At 37.8% G+C, this 20,632-nt stretch overlaps 3 protein-coding genes across 3 annotated transcripts in view; 2 read left to right on the top strand and 1 right to left on the bottom strand.

The window, feature by feature from the left end:
- Positions 1-20,632, bottom strand: part of LOC134744461 (cytochrome P450 9e2-like) — a 68,941-nt gene that overhangs the window by 30,610 nt on the left and 17,699 nt on the right. The gene's annotated exons all lie outside the window — the stretch shown is intronic.
- LOC134744002 (uncharacterized) lies at positions 4,205-4,852 on the top strand. The gene has a single exon (XM_063677635.1). It carries the CDS (start codon positions 4,205-4,207, stop codon positions 4,850-4,852), a length of 648 nt encoding a protein of 215 aa, XP_063533705.1.
- Positions 8,771-20,475, top strand: LOC134744462 (cytochrome P450 9e2-like). Its single transcript, XM_063678278.1, has 11 exons — positions 8,771-8,931; positions 9,835-10,034; positions 11,494-11,657; positions 12,552-12,689; positions 14,477-14,676; positions 16,551-16,686; positions 17,443-17,538; positions 17,881-18,102; positions 18,348-18,448; positions 19,163-19,331; positions 19,933-20,475. Exons 2-11 carry the CDS (start codon positions 9,835-9,837, stop codon positions 20,097-20,099), a joined length of 1,593 nt encoding a protein of 530 aa, XP_063534348.1. The 5' UTR covers positions 8,771-8,931; the 3' UTR covers positions 20,100-20,475.

Here is a 20,632-nt window from a genome sequence, read left to right as displayed (position 1 = left end):
AGACAATTTAGTTTAGTAGTTTGACATTGGCACACATTGACATTTTTTCAACATTTTTCTGTACTTCTTATTTAATATTTGTAATTATTTTTGTGATAAATATTTGCATGCTGAAATTCCGGCCAGACATGTAAAGAACTGAATTTGTACATATTTACATCATATATGTAACTCGTGTTTTATCAAATAAACGTATATCTTATCTTATCTTATTACAAGCAATTTTACTATGAGAACTTTCCTTTCTGTTGTATTGTAGTAGGTAAAATCTGTACTTTAATATTATTATCTCATAAGTTTAAATTTGGAACAGCTGTCGGAACTCAAGTGGGTCTCTATTCTAGTATCCATAGATATTAAAACAATTATCGATACGAAACGTCAATTCAGTAGGTATGTTTTATTTTATATAAACCGCACGACATTTGATCTTGAGTGAGATGAAAATAGACACTTCATTCGTTTGCTTATAATTTAAAAAAAACATTCGTCTTGACCATAGACATACTAGACATAGTATATACAAGTAGTTTATCTTGACCAAGGGCCTGACACTCTTTGATAGAGAAAGATAGTCTTATTGCGATTCCTATAAGAGGAAAGAGATAATAGTGCCATGCTTTATCCTTATCACAGACCGGGTGGCATCATAGGTAGGAGGCGATGGCGAAATACCGAAATTTATAAGAATGAAACAGAAAAAATCCTATGCTGCCCAAATTTTATATGAATATATGAATATATATTCTTTCTCTTACCCCCGGTCGCTTGATGGCGCGTCTATAACTACTTGTATGTATACTATGTCTATGGTCTTGACGGAGGATACGAATTGCCACCATTACTGTTGTCATTTGTTTGTTGGTTTGGTTTTTTGCTGTTACGAAAGTAGAATTCTGTTGTTTGTAATTTACATTTTAGTTGAAAATATGAGTGAGTAGTTTGTTTCTGTATTTGTTTAAAATAATTTTTTATAGCATTATTTTAATATCTACAGCCTATGGATATTTACAGATGTGCTACCTGTATGGCTTCTGAACACTGCATCTTAAATTACTTATGATATGTGTGTAGATAAAGTAGTGTATGCAACTGTACATAATTAGGCCTTAAAACACTCGTGTGATTCTATAATAAAACTCGCTAACGCTTGTTTCATAAAACTACACTTGTGTTTTAAGGCCTCTCATAATGTATCAGTTGCATAAACTACTATTATTGCGCCAATTATACATGTTTCACAGATGTAAAACTACAAAGAAATTTTAAGGGAAAATAGAACCAGATAACAACAGAAGGTCTTATCGTTAAAAAGCGATCTCTTCCAGACAACCTTTGGGTAGCAGAAAATGGAGAGCTCATACAAAAGTCAACAGGTAGTGCAATGAGCTAAATATGGAGACTATTAAACACAAACACACATACTACATACTTAACATACTACTTATATAAGTATTAAAACAAAACCTAAAACACAAATAAATATACAATAACAATATAATATATATTTATACTTACATATATACAATATACATATAAAATGGCAACTTAACGCAGAGATAGAAAGTATAGTTTCAACTGATTTTTGTAAATGGAGAGAGATTTAGCTAATCTTAATTCTATTGGCAAAGCATTCCACAACCGAACAGCCCGAAAGGTAAAAGAGGTATTATAAAATTAAGTAGATGAGGGAGGAGCAAGAATATGAGTCTTCGAACATCTGATAGTAGAGAGACACTTGAAACGCTCTTTGAGATAAGGTGGTGCAGCGGGGTTAAAGAGAATGCCATATAGAAGAGCGAGAATATCAGAGTCACGGCGAAGACGAACAGGAAGCCACTTGAGCTGAGAACGGAACGGTGACACATGGTCATATTTGCGCAAGCCAAATATAAACCTTATACAGATATTCTGGAGGCGCTCAAGTTTATTCAGCTGGTTCTCTGTAACATCCAGATAGCAAATGTCAGTGGTCAGCATAATCTAATATAGGCAGTATAAGGGAATTGAGGTAGCGCAATCTTAGTGGCGTAAGAGAAGAAATTTCGCAGTCCGCGGAGTGATGCAATTACAGCAAACATTTTCTCACTAATAATACATAATCTCACTCACCCGAGGTGCCCAAGAGAGACTGGATCATCTTGACACCGAGATTCTTTACCTGGAGAGAGTAGGGAATGTCGTCGAACACAATGGCAGGTAGAGAACCAACATCAATCCGGGCAGTAAGCTTTGAGCTACCTATTACCATAACCTGAGTTTTAGTAGGGTTTACCTTAAGACCGTAACGTTTACTCCAATTTAAAATGCTTTCTAAGTCAGTGTTCAGGGCGCAGATAGTCTCTTGTAGATCGGCAACAGAGCCCTGGGAGTATATTTGAAGGCTGTCAGCGTAAAGATGGTAGGAGGACAAAATATTGGAAGTGATAGAGTTTACAAAGATAGAAAAAAGAAGAGGAGACAACACGCCGCACTGTGGGACGCAAGTATGTTGCACCACGAAGATCGAGAGGAATCCACCTTTATACGCTGCCGACGCCCTACTAAATAACTGTGACATCAGTCAACTACCGCAGGAGATACATTGAGTGAACCTAATATGCCTATTAATATATATATAACTGTTATTTTTAATTAATATTGTATTCTGTCTGCACACCTATTATTTACGAAAATACTATACCATTATGTAATTATAAAACAAAAATTATGATCGATATCAAATTTATGTAATTAGCTTAGAAGCAATCGCTTTTATTAAATGATATAAATAGTTTGAAATAAAAATTATGTATATACCTACTATTAAACATAGGAAGATGGCTCAGTACCTATGTTTTATCAATACGGTTAAAAATAATATAAAAAAAGTAATTGTGCGGTTTTATGAAACCACGATGAAACTTTTTTCGGATTGTAGGCATTTTACTAAAAAAAATCGGAAATTAATTCGATTTACGGTATTAAAATCGCGGTTTTAATCTTAACTTAATAAATTGGGGCGATAGAATAAAAGTTTAACTTTAAAAATCGTACGACAAACGAATTCATCTGAAGTCAACATAATATTAGTGGACCTTGTTACCATTGTACATTGGCTCAAACTGGTTCGGAGTATTCGGACCCGTTCGGAACGGTCTTAAGTACCCGTGTAAACGGAGATACGTGTCTGAGATACGTTTCTTGGGAACGTTCCTTCGAAACGATTTCGAATCCCGGTGGTTACGTGTAAACCGGGTTCTTAGTACCGCCGGGCTTAAGAACACGGGTATTCGTTTCGGCGTATAACACGGATACCGGGAGCCCTAGCTAGGAACCCCACTACAAGGATCAGAAGTCAAACTGCGGTGCGCTATTTTTGCAAACGAACATCTTATTGGAGCCTGCTCTAGTACATACATTGGATTATCCATTTCCTCATCATTGATGAAATACCTAATAAATAATTAATCATGTCGAATTAAGGCTAATCCCACGTTGTTTTATCGTTCATGTAATCTTGTGTGGTATAATAAGCTTAGGAATTTTCTGCTTTACATAATTCTTAAATTTATTACTTGATAATTCAGTACGAGTAATATTGTGTGTTTTACTCATTGTGTCTCAGTCACACGTATTTACCGGCACAGCTCACGAGGACATTTAGTAGTCCCACAATTGTAGAAAATAAGGCGGGCGATTTGTCGGACCCCAGTAATTATAGGCCCATCTCACTAGCAACCATATTGGCTAAAGTGCTTGACAGCTTGCTTAATGCACAACTTTCTAAACACATCAAACTGCACGACGCACAATTCGGCTTTAGAACGGGGCTGTCGACCGAATGTGCGATTTTGTGTCTTAGCAAGCTGTCAGGTACTACAAGGACAGGAACACGCCCATCTATGCGTGCTTTCTGGACTTGTCAAAGGCGTTTGACCTGGTTGTGTACGATAAGCTATGGGACAAGCTTACAAAAGCGGGAGCGCCCGTTGAATATGTTGAATTGCTTAAGCACTGGTACAACAACCAGGTCAACCGAGTGAGGTGGGCGGGAGAGGAGTCTGACGAGTACAGACTACAATGTGGGGTGAGACAGGGAGGGCTAACATCGCCTCTCCTTTTCAACCTCTACGTGAACGAGCTGATCTAGGCACTCAGCAGGGCACATGTCGGTTGCCATATAGGTGATGTGTGTTTTAATAATATAAGTTACGCGGACGACATGGCGCTGCTGGGACCTTCGGCTGACGTGATACGACAGCTCGTTACTATATGTGAGGAATACGCCGAGCAGCATGGTCTAAAATACAACACGGCCAAAAGTGAGCTGGTCATTTTCAAAGCTCGTAAGTACAACCCGTCTACGGAGTCGAGGATCATGCTGTGTGGCGTATCCCTAAACGTTGTCGATCGCTTCAAGTATCTGGGGCATATGCTTACAGATGACTTGAAGGACGATCTAGATCTGGAAAGAGAGAGAAGAGCGACGGCAGTGAGAGGCAACATGCTCGCCCGCAGGTTCGCACGGTGTAACAAAGCAGTTAAATTGACGCTCTTTAGAGCCTACTGCCAGACTTTCTACACGAGCAGCCTGTGGGTGAGGTTTACACAACGGGCCTATAACGCATTGCGCGTTCAATATAATAACATCTTGAGGATGCTGTTGCGGCTGCCGAAGCACTGCAGCGCGTCCGGCATGTTCGCTGAGGCGCGAGTAGATGACTTTTTCGCCATTAGGCGGAAAAGAATCGCCTCCATGCTGAGACGGGTACGCGGCAGCAGCAACAGTCTTCTCAGGGTGTTGGCCGAGCGCCTCGACTGCCCTGTTACGAAGTTTTGGGTGGAGGTGGCCTTTGGGAGAGCGAAATAAAGCATGGCAACTTGCGCTCTCCTGGTCTCCGAGTGGCCACGTCTAACCAAATACCTAGCTTTTAGTTTTTACTTAGAGATAAATATTTTTTAGTTGTACTATTATTAATTAATTTAGTACTTAACATAGTTTTTAGGTTTTTTTATACTAACACCGTTATGGATCAATGCAGATCTGAAATAAACGATTTTTATTTATTTATTTATTTATTATTTATTTATAATATGGTATGGAAGTTTATTATAAAATCTTACACAATTACCCATGAATGATTTTTTAATTTTATGGAGCTGAGTGAAGGGCACTGCGAGGGTTCCCCTCATCTGGCAGAATATTATTTGTCAAAAATACACTTCGCATAACACGTATCGCAGAAAACTTTTAGTCGGATGATACTTTCGCATAAATATGTATACTTGCCATAATAGTCATTTCGCGTGATATTCCTTTGGCAGTATTTTCTAAGTGGGTTAGGTTAGGGTTTCCTGCCAAATAATATTATGCAAAAAGAAATTCTGCAAAGTAATATTATGCGAAAAGCAGTATGCGAATGGTAATTCTGCCAAACGACATTTCTGCCAAGTAACATTATGCAATACAAAAATATATTAAAAAACCGCACTGCGATCTTATGTTTATTTCTAGTATTACCTTTTGTATTATTTATGAGTTCCCGATATTTCGAAGCAGTTTCACCCGTGAACATGATGCATGTAACTGCGTCGAAATATCGGGAGCTCATAAATAATACAAAAGGTAATCACGGTCTATATCCCGGTCAATATAAGTCTAGTGAAACTAACCGTGAATCATTCAAAACTATGTGCCTGATAGTTTACCACACAAATTATCTATGTGTCCCATTTTAGACTGGATTCCAGTGTGATTCCAAGAAAATTAGAGTTTTGCTTGTGGTAGTGCAGTGTCATTAATAACAATGCTAACCGGATCAGGTCGTCAACGACGTCAACCGAGGTTAATGTGGAGGATTTGAGTTTTGGATAGATTATATACTAAGCCGTTGCTGCGAAACCAGCTGAGCAGTCTAATCAGTCTATCGATGTCGGACCTTAAGGTGTCTTGCAAACATCAAATATCAAACATTTATTCAGCAAATAGGCCACAGGGACACTTTTACATGTCAATTTTTACAAGCAATACAAAACCAAAATATACAAAAAACAATTACAAATATGGAATCAATAAAATATTAGATACTTTGTCAGAGATGTATCCAGTCTAAATGTCGAATTACACAAAAAAAAGAAAACTAATAAAAAATATACAAACAACAGACAATTACTAAAATTGTTTAGAGATGTAAAAGTCTCTAGGTGTCAGAGATAAAATATGTATAATAAATTAAAAAAAAAAACGATCATCAAATTATCCTTATAGGTGTAAAGGGTCTCCAAGACTTGAATTGTTATATAAGTAATTATAAGACAAGAAATTAAATCAGACAGACAAGAACCGAATGAAGTGTCTCACGTTAATGCCACTCAAAAGTAAAGTTACATAGGACGTAACATGAAGCCCGTGTAAACTTAAACAGACCGGTCTCCACAAACAGCACCCGTTCACGAATATGACGCGTATCTCAGCCATCGTCTCCCTCAACCTTCATTCGGGAAAGTGGTTGCAGCTGCTGCACTGGGAAACGTTTTTGGCCCATTCGTTAGAAAACCTTATCTGACACATATCTTTGTCAGTTTTAACTTCTCCGCAAATATACCCCGCAATTTCGAATATTGCCCAATCCTACAATTACCCAGTATCTGCATAATTTACGGGATGCTATAAATAATACGATTGATAACTTAATAACAAAATTATTAAGTCATCGTGAGAAATAATGCATGTATGTAAACACTTTATTGTACCTACATAAGACAAGATACAATTAAACAAAAAGTATACAGGCGACGTTATCACTACAATATATTTGTCATCCCAAGTGGTTTATTTTTTACAACACACTTGCTAGTGACTTGGATCTTATCACATCGCAGTTAGGTTCATAATCCAAAAAAACTGGGATACCGCCGTTTAGCCAAAATATTTTTCGCCAAATTTCACTTCCCAACAGACTTATGGCATCAGTTTCATTTCCCAAATGAAATTTTAGCAAGTTTTTTACTTCGCAACCATTTCATTTCCCAACCCCATACTTGCGAAATGAAAATGACGTACTAGGTTGGGTTAGGTTAGGTTGGATTATCAAAATTTGCGAAATGAAATTTTGCCAAATGATAATTTGCGTAAAATAGTTTGGGAAGTACTACTTTGGGAAACGATTTTTGGCAATACATTATAGTAAACCAAAAAAACTGTATATGTTGATCATTAAGTGGATGGACTGTATGAGAGATGATATGAAACAAACGCTAGTGAATGATGAGATGACGGGCGACAGAGAGGTGGGTATGGCAGAAAAAGACATGCTGCGCCGACCCTAAGTGAATGGGACAAGGGCAAGCGAATAATGATGTTGATCATTAAGTTATATAATTTTTAAATTTTATACATCGTAAGTATTCACTGATAACATTTTATTTACTGACAAGCTCGCACTTGGCCGGTTTTTTTTATAAATCACATTTTCAAAATACAACTATCATATATTTTATCATTACAAAATGCCGTTTTTTCTGCCAACTGTTCAAATACTCGTTTTAAAACTCAAATAATTACAATTAACAAATAAAGATATAGTTACTCCTGTATTACACATCTCAATACTCTTTATTACACATCTCAATACAGTAAACAATACAATAGAATAGAATAGAAAATGTTTATTGTATAAATCTACATACAGCATCATACAAGTTTAAAAAGAAGAAGATCTTATACACTAACACGTAAAATTACAAGTAGCTTATACTAACATGCAATGATTACAATATTGATGCTGCTATAGAGGCTACAAATGGACACCACTCAGCATATGCTCTAACATATAGGTATATGCTACAGCGCTGGTCTTCCGTGGAGCCCAGGGCAAGAAGATAGCTCAGAACAGTAAAGGCAGTAACTAGAAACAATATACAAGGAAAAATTTGAAAGTGGATGTGGAAGTGAGTGGTTTGGGAATATGTGAAAATATATATAAAGAGGTGTGAATGAATACAGCAAGTCAAGTAGAGGTAAACAAGAGACCACACCGACAGGATTGTTATAAATACCTATGCAAATGACCACAATAATGCCTTTTATCAAAGATAGATATAACTCCGTAATAGATGGATACGGTCTAAGGAAAAAACGTGCCTCGAAAATCAAGAAAATTTGATTCTCGTTCAGAGGGCGCTACTAGCTTTGGCCTACTGTCGTATAGATGGCGTTGACGGTTTCGTTTGTTATTTAACAATTTTAACGCATATTAGTAAAAGAACATGGGTCAATATCATAAAAATAATTAATGCAAATAAAAAAAATCATTTATCCATATTTAAATACATTTTATCGTATTATTATAAATCTTCATTTTTAGTTTTAAAGTGTGTCGACAGATGGCAGTGAATTTACTGGGGTTACAAAATTTACTATGACAGTACCGCTCTAGTATAAGTTACTGTATGCTTCTATGTATAACATACATTGTATGCATTAGGACAACATGCTATTACATGCTAATTAGTTACAGTTCGCTAACGCTCGTACTGCACCAAACTGCTTGTCATCGTTAGAGTTCGCAAGATTTTATTGTATGGAAAGTTTCATAGTAAACCGCCGCGGCGCGCCGGGTGACGTTGATCAGTCAAGTGCGGATAGTGCAACTAGCACTAAGGCTTGATTTTGTCTAGCATCGAGGTTCATAGAACTTGATTCCTTTGTTAATAACTATAATCTATTCTACGGCGCCACTTAACGAGCACTTAGGTATGACTATGACCAATTAATGATAATATCATGCAATAGTCTAGCGGCGAAGGAAGTGAGCGGATGTTTTTGATGCTGTGTTCTCGTATATAGTTACCTATTTATATATTGTGCGAAACGAAAACGCTTAATCGTTTTATCTGACGAAAATAAGTGACCATATCAGTTGAGTGGCTAATCTACTAAAATACGGGGTACGTTCAGTTGTGTTACTATGTAAATAAACTACTAAAATTACTGCTTTTAGGTGATTTGGTCTTAAAGAGCTCCTTAAAATCCGGAAAGCCATAGCCCCGAGGTATGGAAAAACGTACAAATAATAATAATAGTACATTATGATACAAGTGTGCTAAGTAGGTCATTACACACGAGGCGATATTGTGCGCGCGAGCTGTAAGCGAGCGCGCAATAAGAAAGCCGATGTGTGTAATGACCAATGCACACGCGTTTCATACGACGTTTTTCAACACACTTGCGAGAAAAAACAGAAACTCATATTAATCAAATTTTAATAGTTAAAACAGTTAGTATTGTGTGTTGCATCTGTCATACTGCCGGCCGCCCCTCGCGCCGGTGCCCGCCAGTCTGACCAATTAAAGAAGGCTCCCTTTCCATGCATATTATTAGCAATCAGTTACCTTCTTAACTCAGTCGGATAATATAATGAAAAAGCACGAGTGGAATAATACACTGAAAGAGCACGCGTGTTTAATATCTAGGATATAATATCACTGGTCCCCAAGTTGCCGATAAGTTAAAACCATCTTCCCTATTAAAATTTCTGGGGTGCTTCTTGATTTCAATCGCTTCTCGCACACTCGTGGGGTAGTCACACAAATCTCTGTTTTGACATTTTGCTGGGACGTCACCGTCAGTTAGCCGCAACCACGACCAGTGAAACCTGTGTCGAAACGTCGGTAAATAAAGGTAACAAAATAAATTCGCGATAGACCCGTTTCTAAATGTGATTTAATATGCGAATAGGTAATTCCTATTTTTCGCACTTGGATCGTAATATACTAAAATATGTCTGTGTTACGTACTATTAGTTATTCTGTGGTGTTACGGAAGTTTTGTTAATAAAATCTTTATTCCAGATGATATTCCTTATCTGGCTGGTGGCCATCATAGCAGCAGTGCTGTTGTACTGCCGGCAGTCTTACTCCAGATTCAGCAAATATGGCGTCAAGCATTTACCCCCAGTACCCCTGCTGGGAGACATGGCGAGAGTGTTTTTTCGTAGGGAGCATTTCGTTGAGAACGTTATGAGAATATATGATAGTTTTCCTGAAGAGAGGTCAGTAATAACAAAGTATAAGCTCATATTAAATCACATTTAGAAACGGGTCTATCGCGAATTTATTTTGTTACCTTTATTTACCGACGTTTCGACACAGGTTTCACTGGTCGTGGTTTAATATGTGTTCAAACCGCGAAAGTTTTAAAAGTATAAGCTTTTTAGTCTAGTCGTCATCAGATATATCAGCGGCGAAGGTGCTAAAAATATCTAAACATCGTCTTGATAATAGAGGCTTTGTTAAGATACATGTGAACACCTTGGCCGCTCATATACATCTGATGGCCACTGTCATCCCAGATAGCATTTATACGTCATTGTGACGTCCGTTACGTCATTATGACGTATAAATGACGTCATTATGACGTCGCTGACGTCACTTTGCTACTAAGCTTTGCTTTGTAAGTCCCTCTGCTAACAAATCGGAGATCGCTGATTTGATCTACCGCTATAGTACCAACATATTCGGAGTCGGAGTTGGTATAGTTTGTTTAGTTTTTGACACAAAATATCAAGATTGTATCCTTCAGATACGATATACCCTATCGATTTTTCTTTGTACAATATACCACAAATGATACGTAATATCTTATTATCTAACCCCAAGAAAGCAATTTTGAAAATAATTACATGTAGATGTATGTTTCCAAAATTCTTTTTGTTTTAATTTAAAAAAAATGCCCGAAATGTAATGATGTGATATATTTTTAGAATCGCCTCAAAAAGCCCTTTCGTATGATACCACATACCATAGGTTTAGGAAAAAAAAAATTTTTTTTTCATACAAAAAAAAAAATGTTTTACCACCCCCCGCAGCGAAATTTTTTTAGGAACTGCGGGTCAAAAATGTTGTTTTGGCCTCTAGTATGTGTGTGCCAAACGGCTAACCTGTACATCGATTTGGGGTATTTTTATACGAACGGGTTAGACTATAGCAATTTATTTTTTAATACAGTTGCTCAAGAAGTGCTACTTTACGTAGCTGTTTAGCGTGCGGAAAGTTTTTTTTTGCGAACTAGTGCTTTTCACTTTTCCATTTTTTTTAATTTATACTTATTTCAATTCACGACTACTTATTGATAATAGTTAATATTAGTTTCCTTTAAACATCCTAATCTACATAATAACCTACCGTTAATGTAAGAATACGAAAAATATGCATATTTCATATTTTATTACTTATTAAATATATTAATAACGGGTCACTCACGTGTTTTAAGTCGAAAACGCTCGACATGTTTCACTCCGTACCAAGAAGCGTCATCAGGACCAACTGCGCCGGTCCGTCACCGTCGACGCAAGCTCCTGATGACGCTTCTCGGTACGGAGTGAAACATGTCGAGCGTTTTCGACTTAAAACACGTGAGTGACCCGTTATTAATATATTTAATACTTACCTCTTCATCATTATAACACGTTTATTTTTTAATATTGAATATTGAAGTTGCATCACTTGTAGATTCGTGGGCCATGTGGAATTCGTACGGCCCATGGTGTTTCTCCGAGACCTTGAGCTGGTGAAGCGGATCACAGTGAGAGACTTCGAGTACTTCCTCGACCATGCCGTGGTTGTTGACAAAACTATCGACCCTTTGTTCGGGAGGAACCTGTTTGCTCTAAAAAGTAAGCAGTTTGAAATACATTACCGTCAACCGGGGTGAATAGGGATGGCTGGGGTGAATAGGGGACAAAATTTAAAATGGGGCATTTTCTATGGAAAGGGACCTTATTATCGATGGCGCTTACGGCACACAGCGTCGCGCGGCATTGTATTCATATCGGAGCATCGTTTATAATGGCGTAAGGGCCATCGACAATAAGGTAAGATACCGAAGAAGAGTAAGCTAAACTGTGGAATGAACTGTCGCCTGCGGTATTTCCGGACCGATATGACCATCAAACCTTCAAGAAAAGAGCGTACTCCCATCTTAAAGGCCGGCAACGCACTTACAACCCCTCTGGTGTTGCGGGTGTCCATGGGCGGCGGTAATCGCTTACCATCAGGTGATCCGTCTGCTCGTTTGCCTCCTATTTCATAAAAAAAGGTCCCTTTTTATAGAAAATACCACAAATGTGATTTACCTGGCAATTTCTTATACAATGCCCACACAAACTGTATCATTGGATTTAAAATAGTAATTTTGTATGATACAATTTTTGTAGGCATACTTTGGGAAATTGTCAGGTAAATCACATTTTAAGTATTGTCCCTATTCACCCCAGTTGACGGTATTTAATTAATGGTATGGTAAAATCTACCTACATAATATGTACTTTGCTCCCCATTAGGTAAATGTCTTTCAGCAATTATTATATATGAAAACTATATCATATCACAGTGTTTATACAATGCAATGATAGTATGATGGTTTACATTAAATCAGCACAATGACATAGTAAAATTTCAAAATTATCAATGATTTTTAGACCCCCAATACTTAGTTCTGTATCTATTCAAAACTGCTGTGGTGAAACAAGTGAAAGTTTAGTTAAATATTTGTTTAAAACTTCAATTAGGTCAGGAATGGAAAGACATGCGGTCTACCTTAAGCCCGGCCTTCACCAGTTCCAAGATAAAGCTGATGGTACCTTTCATGGAAGAGGCTGGAGATAACATGATTATAAGACTGAAGAGGGAAATACAGGCGTCTGGAAGTAAGTTTAGGGCTCATTTTAATAATTGTTTTAACATATTAATAACTGTTTAATCGTATTTTTTGTTTTTAATACTGTAAGGAAAATTACATATACCTACTTAGAAAAATTTGACCCAAGCCGCCGTGGCCGAGGAGCTCAGGCACCTGCAGGTCCTGCAGCGATAGCAGAGGACGCTGGTTCGATTCCAGCCCTGGGCACTGGAGGCCTTGGTCACTTTTTCTTCGTATATGTCATTTTGGTTTGTAATTTAGTAGTGTTTCTACTTGAAAAAACAAATTATTATTATTATTATTTTCTTTAACTTGTTTCTAATAGTAATTGTTTGGTTTATTTCATATAAATAAGCGTCGACCCCATCTAAATTTGATGAAGTGTAATAGTAACATGGGGAAAACATTTCTGCGCAACCAGCAGAGGGGAACGTAGAGAAACGGGCGATGCGACACGGGTTTGTCGCATCGAGTTCAACCGTTTAATTGTGACAGCAATGTGGCAACTTATAGCAACATCAATAAGGCGATACATTAGTGGCAATTTTTCCATATAAAACGTTCTCTACATTTTCCTCTCTGGATTTTGGCCCTAGAGGAATATTTTTTATATGAGTTCAATATTATCAGTATCTGTATCTGTACGTTTTGCTTTTTTTGATATTCTTGTTTTTATAAAAACTAGGCTACTTCAAACAGCGCTAAAAACGGCCAAATAAATTTGCCGTAAACAGACGCCTAGCATACAAAATCGGCAACAATAAACGCAAAAATCAAAACGGTCAGACACAGATAATTTCTTTCTCATTTCGTTACTATTCTTTAAGTTTTGGAGGAGGAAAATGTCGAGAACGAGATTTTTCGCAGGATTTTTCTCCTGAGCTCCAGTTGTCCTATCCCACTAATCTTATTATGAGCCGTCCCCGTCAGCAAGACGGGGATATTTACGTAAAATTTTCAAATCTGAGAAGGGGCTCATATCCTCTTAAAGAAACACAATCAGTGACATCACCCATTAGTCGCTGCTGAGATTTTGCAACAGCAACACTGCAGCAGTAAAATAGCACAGAATAAGTAATAGTATTATCATACAGAACGGCCACGCACGGCCCCGCCCCGATTCGAATTCGCCCCGCGACACCAGATTGACGGCCGTTTGCCGGCTGCTCAGTATTATTTTTAAGCAACTTACTCACACTATGACGCATGACGCATCATAGATTCAAATTTTACAATTTTTTAATTTAAGCTTGAAATTGACATTATATAGGTATCGATATTTTTGACATAAACTTACAATCGTTTTAAGCATGTATATTATTATTGTATATTTAATTTTATAAATTTTGGCAAAATAAAATTAGTTATTGACTTTAGAAATAACTATATATTATATAATACAACTATGAAATTATTAAAAGTTAAATAAGACACTGTCAAATATATTGTACATATATAAATTAATCTTTAGATTTAAGAAAATTGCCTTGCCCTACAAGGGCCCATGTGAAACTATTATATATATTATGTGACACCTGTGTACCATGGATGCAATAAATAAATATGAAATAATAAATATGAAATATGAAATAGAAACACAGAACAAATAGAAACGCAAGTGATTTTTGATGTATATTGCGTCCGCCCTGTGAAAATAGTGAAGCATAGCGTTTTTGTCATATCTGCCTACACTTTTATGAATGTGTCGTCTTTATGGCGTGGCTGATCGACAGAACTTACGAACTTACGTGCAAAAGATTCAAATACTAATTATGGTGTCCTTTATATCTACAGAAAACTACGCCGACGTTGAGTTTAAAGACGTATGCAATCGCTACGCCAACGATGTCATCGCGTCTTGCGCCTTCGGGCTCAAGGTGGACTCGCAGAACAACGAAACAGAATTCTACAAGATGGGGAAGGTGGCTTCACAGTTAACCTTCGTTCAGATGCTCAAGTTCATGGGGTTTCAGTGTATCCCTACAATTATGAAGGTATTTAGTCTTCGACATCATCCCACTAACCGGGGTATAACCGGTTAATCCGTTAACCCACTGTCAAATTGTACTGGTAACCATGGCACAGGGCGGACACGCTATACATCCATCTGTACACGAGTCATGCGTCATAGTGTGAGTAAGTTGCTTAAAAATACCGTTAGTTATTACTGAGCGGCCGCCGGCAAACGGCCGTCAATCTGCTTTCGCGGGGCGAGGTAATTCCAGTCGGGGCTGGGCGGTGCGTGGCCGTTCTGTATGATAATACTATTACTTATTCTGTGACCATGGTAACTCCAGGTTAAACCGGTGACTCCGGGTTAGTGAATGGTGCAAGTGGCCCTTAATAAGTTAGGTAGGGTAAGAGAAATATTGGGGCAAGAGAAACACTTTTAGGGAAACTGTTAATGTCAGAGTTCGCGAATAAATCTGGTGTTGTAAAGTCAAATGCTTTTCTTATTTATTTAATTTTCTAAAAGCTGTCGAAGCCCCTTTTTAGAATCCTCATACTGTTTCTTTTGCCCTGAGCAAAATAAATAAATATGTAAATATTAGGGGGCATTTTACACAGATCAACCTAGCCCCAACTAAGCAAAGCGCATCAGAACCAAAGTAACCGATGTAGCCCTCCGAATCGCTAAACTTAAGTGGCAGTGGGCGGGGCACATTGCACGTAGAACCGATGGCGATTGGGGCGGAAAGGTTCTCGAGTGGCGACCACGTACCGGAAGGCGCAGCAAGGGTAGACCCCCCACAAGGTGATGATGACTTCTGGGATAAAAACTACCCTATGTCCTTCCCCGGGACTCGAACTATCTCTATAACAAATTTCAACTAAATTGGTTCATCGGTTTAAGCGTGACGAGGTAATAGACAGACTGACACACTTTTGCATTTATAATATTAGTATGGATATGGATGAACCAGACTTGCTAGTATGAGCTGCGTTCTGGCGCGCGACTCCAATACATCTTGCACAGCTTCAAACAGTATGGACTCGCGCGCGAAAACGCAACTCATGCTAGACGGTCAAAGTCGTTAACTTTTATTGTATTGTCTACAGAAGTGACCTTTTCTGCATGTATACTATGCACTTGACAATAATAGCCAGATAAGCTTATCACCAATTAGGGGCTGGGTCAATGTCAAAATGATTTGATTGAGCTCTGGACATTTGAATGTGGGTCTTGTGTAGTCTTTATGTCTTGAGGATCCAAAAAATAGACAGCGCTATAAGGGACAAACACATTTTAGAAAAAGTTCTGTGAAACTTTTGTGGGCATTATAATATTACTAGCTTTTGCCCGCGACTTCGTCTGCGTGGACTTAGTAACCCCAGCTAGAGTAAGAATAGCGCAAGGAGAAAGTCTTATAGCAATTATTCAATTTGAGCATATTATGCACACAAATTAGCAGACACTTCATTAATTATCTCAATTCCACCCCGCTTTTTACTTTCTTAAGGGATGATTTTCGGGATAAAAACTATCCTATGTCCTTCTCAGGGACTCAACCTATCTCTATGCCAAATTTCATCTAAATCGATTCAGCGGTTTAAGCGTGAAGAGGGAACACACAGACAGACAGACAGACAGACTTTCGCATTTATAATATTAGTATGGATAAAAGTCAACAACTCTGGTATATTCCGTTTTACTTATTTAAGTCTAATTAAGTAGTAAAAAAATATATCCCACCAGGCGGGATATATTTTTCACGGGTGGGGGTGTAGCGTAAAAATTAGCTTTAGATTTCCTTAACTTTGCTATGTCTACAAGAAAGACGGGAACGTTAACGATACTATGAAATAAGTAATTATCTACTCTAGGCAGATGTTATAAAAATGTATTCATGATTTTATATAATTTTAGTTCTTGAAAATGACACTCTTCACGGCGTCGACTCAGAACTTCTTTAGGCAGCTGGTAACACACACGATGAGAGAGCGGGAAACACACAACATACTACGGCCGGATATTCTCCATCTACTCATGGAGGCCAAGAAAGGTCAGATAAGAAGAGCGACAAACATTTAGAAGATTTCTTGAAGTTTCCAATTATATTCGAACCACGCTAAATATTTATGCCAAGTGCTACGTCAAGTATCGAGCTTATAGGGATATGTATGCATTCTTACTTCCAAGCTTGTGCAAAGTTAGCGTGGTCCACAGATATAAATATACCATAGATGACGCAAATGCATCTACTTCGCGTGTCCGAACCCCGGGAAATCCTCGGGGTTGACTGTCGCTCTTGACAGTCCACGCGCGTCAGTTGTTGCAGCCGGACGTCCGTGAAAACTTAAAAATGCCTCGTTGCGTGATAATTAACTGCAACAGCCCAAAAATTGCGAGCACCCAAAGGCAAAAACATATTTCCTATCACAGGTAAGTAATTTAAAAATTATATTATGCGTAAATTTTGTATGAAAAAGTCGGAACTCTTGGTTTCAATACAAATCGTGATATTTGCGTCATCTAGCGTATATATTAAATCTGTGGCGTGGTCAGTCTAGCAGTTTTCGAAATAACCCAATACACCTTACGCAGCGGCTGTACTCGTTTGGGGTCGATTAACGGTACTGCACAATAATTGGACTTAAATGGATAAATAGATAGACTATGCATTTTGTTGCATACCTCAAAAACGAAGATTGAGCATAGTGGCAGACAGCCAGACACCAGGCGGTCTTGTCGCTAAAAAGCGATATCTTTCCAGATAACCTTTGGATAGCGGAATTAAAGAATGCTGTTTCTATTACAGGAAATCTAAAACATGAAGAGGATAACACAGCCAGTGACGCTGGGTTTGCGACCGTAGAAGAGTCTAACGTCGGAAAGGCGGCAACCACGAAAACTGGTAGCTACACTGTGGTTACACATATTGTATAAGTAATATATATAACGACGCACCAATGAGATGTATAAAAAGCTCTAAGAAAAAAGCTACTTGACGACGACGAAAAAAACCTAATACTAAAAATACAGAATTTCCAGAGTTTTATGTTATAATATCGTAAAAACATGAGTGATTCCAGTGATGAAGATGATCTAACGCCTGTGGATGTTTAACTTTTCTCGCTATAGTGAGGTGAAATATCTTTTGCAGTTTAGAAGACTTGACTACTGGAATTATCTCGCTGAGGAAATAATCTTACTATTATATCTTATGCAATGATTTGCATCAATATTTTCGTTCCAGTCTGGACCGATGATGACCTGATAGCTCAAGCAGTCATCTTCTTCGTGGCTGGCTTCGAAAGCGTTGCCCAAGCCATGACCTTCCTTGTCTATGAGCTGGCTCTCAACCCAGAGGTCCAGGATAAGCTGGTGCAAGAAATTATGGAGAATGAGAAGAGGAATGGCGGGAAGTTTAACTACACATCTGTGCAAGAGATGACGTATTTAGATATGGTCGTTTCAGGTAATTAATATTTGTCTGTGTGTGTAGTATGTATCTCATCCATGAACACATTGTCATACATGTCTTGTTCATTGAAAGAAGAGCATTAGCAATTAGATATAGATAGCTTTCAAAGATAATATAACTTATGTATCAATCAAATTTAATAGAAATTTGACGAATAAAAAATTCGACAACAAAATAAAAAATGTAGTAGGTAGTTACTTAAGTGTGTGTATCATTAGTACATTTGAATTCTCTTTCAGAACTGTTAAGGATGTGGACACCAGGCATCGCTCTTGAGAGGATGTGCACAAAAGACTACAACCTTGGAAGGCCGAATGATAATGCTACTAAAGATTACATAGTAAGAAACCATTGTCATAATAAAAGCGAATGTAATTAATCAACGACGCGACCACAACAAATAAGAATGATAGATTGTGCTACGTTGCCTAGATCTCCAAGTTAAATAGGTCGAAGTCAATGCGATGTCGCTCAATCGCAACAGGTTGGGCTTTAGGACATGTTAAGCATTAAATTAGTAGGTACAAAGCAAACATACGAGCAGACTTTTTAAATTATTTAAATTTAAACAGACCAAATACATCTTTAGGCTAAAAACTTTTCCCATTGAACAATCTTCATTTTATTACTATCCCATATTCTTCTTGATAGATGTTTGAGCGACGATGGTTTCACGCGTTAATATGAAGGGGTATATCGTATATCTTCATTAGTTAGAGTTCAGATCTGCAAAAGTTTATGATCTCTGGTCGCATGGCAAGAAAGCGTAGGGATGGATGCATGGCCACGGGTTGGACAGAATAATGTCAGACTAAAGCCAAATAACAGGCTAGTATACACCGGGCCTAAGATAGAGCGGCTTGGAGAGAGAGCAGTGTCTACAGTCGTCACGTCAATCATGAAGATTGTCATATCATAAGGACACGATAAAGAAGTAAAGACGCAGTAGAGTTTGAGAATGTCACCATAAATTTAGTTGGTCTTTTTAAGATCAAACGGAATTCCCAAAAATGTAATACAAAATGTATAAATTATCTTTTAATGGTATCCACAGATTCGAAAGGGAGAAGGCGTTAAGATTCCCACTGGCGCCTTCCACCGCGACCCTCAGTACTTCCCTGAGCCCCATAAGTTCGACCCGGAGCGCTTTGCGCCTGAAAACCGCCATAAGATTCATCCCTTTTCTTTTAATCCTTTTGGATGCGGCCCGAGGAACTGTATAGGTAAGTGGACACGTAGGTAATGTGTAGCTAAGTAAAATTTAAGCACCATACCATTTAGGAAATTTTTATGAAGAACACCCTGGCTTTGACCATCCTAATAGCCTAAGTTGAATGCAGATTGTCTAGTTATTGCCCATGACTGGCATTTGCTAATAATTTACGAATCCTTGTATGATTTCGAGTGCCTTGAGTATCATTCACCTACTTATGACAAATTGATGGCGAAATCCAGCAAAATATTTCAAAAGGGACCAAAGCAAACTTTTGTAGTGTAAGGGTAGTTGTAGGTAGATTTATTTGCTTTGCAACATTTTTTTTTAATGATATAGGAGGCAAACGAGCAGACGGATCACCTGATGGTAAGCGATTCCCGCCGCCCATGGACACCTGCAACACCAGAGGGGTTGTAAGTGCGTTGCCGGCCTTTAAGATGGGCGTACGCTCTTTTCTTGAAGGTTTGAAGGTCGTATCGGTCCGGTAATACCTCAGGCGACAGATCATTTCACAGTTTAGCTGTGTGAGGCAGGAAGTTTCTGGAGAAACGCACAGTTAATTAAAAACTTACCATAAATCTTAATTATTCCCAGTGACCATTCTACAGCTTCCAGATTCGCCCTCTGCGAGACAAAGGTGTTGATCTACCAGGTGCTCAAGCATATGGAAGTGTCCCCATGCGATAAGTCCGTCATTCCTATACAACTGGAAAAGTCCTCCCTCAACCTGATTATGAAGGGAGGACACTGGATTCGGGTGAAGGCTAGGGAATGAGAATAAAAATGAGGAACGGCGGCCGTTTCTAAATGAAGCAGGAACGGATATAAAAGTTTTATTTTAAATTGTGTTTTCTATAACAATAAAAGTTTAAGTTTACACAACGCTGTAATTTTGAAATTTGGTATATATGTTCATTTCCTTAGACCCCCCCTCCTCCCATGGTGATCATTCATGAGTTTTTTCAGATCCCCTCCCCCCTTACTTCGTATGACGTGATTAATGGACGCCCCCTATACAGTAGTAGATCTATTTAATAATTTTTTTATTATGATATTTTATTTTATTTTAGACAGTATTTATTTTTTATTGACATCATTTACTGATTTGTATTTTCTAGTACTGAAACTGATTTAAGTTTTTTTGTATTGTCATATTTTTTTACTATTGTGACATTTTGACGTTTTTAATTTATTTTTATTTGCATTGTTTTGATATGTTAACTACTAATTTTAATTTTATTTTATACTCTGATGTTCGATTCTAATTCTTATTGTTATTACATAAAAACGATCATTATATACGATAAG

The sequence above is a fragment of the Cydia strobilella genome, chromosome 9, assembly GCF_947568885.1.
Source record: "Cydia strobilella chromosome 9, ilCydStro3.1, whole genome shotgun sequence".
Taxonomy (NCBI): domain Eukaryota; kingdom Metazoa; phylum Arthropoda; class Insecta; order Lepidoptera; family Tortricidae; genus Cydia; species Cydia strobilella.
The sequence above is the reverse complement of the archived record's forward strand: the minus strand, read 5'-3'. Positions and strand labels throughout refer to the sequence as shown.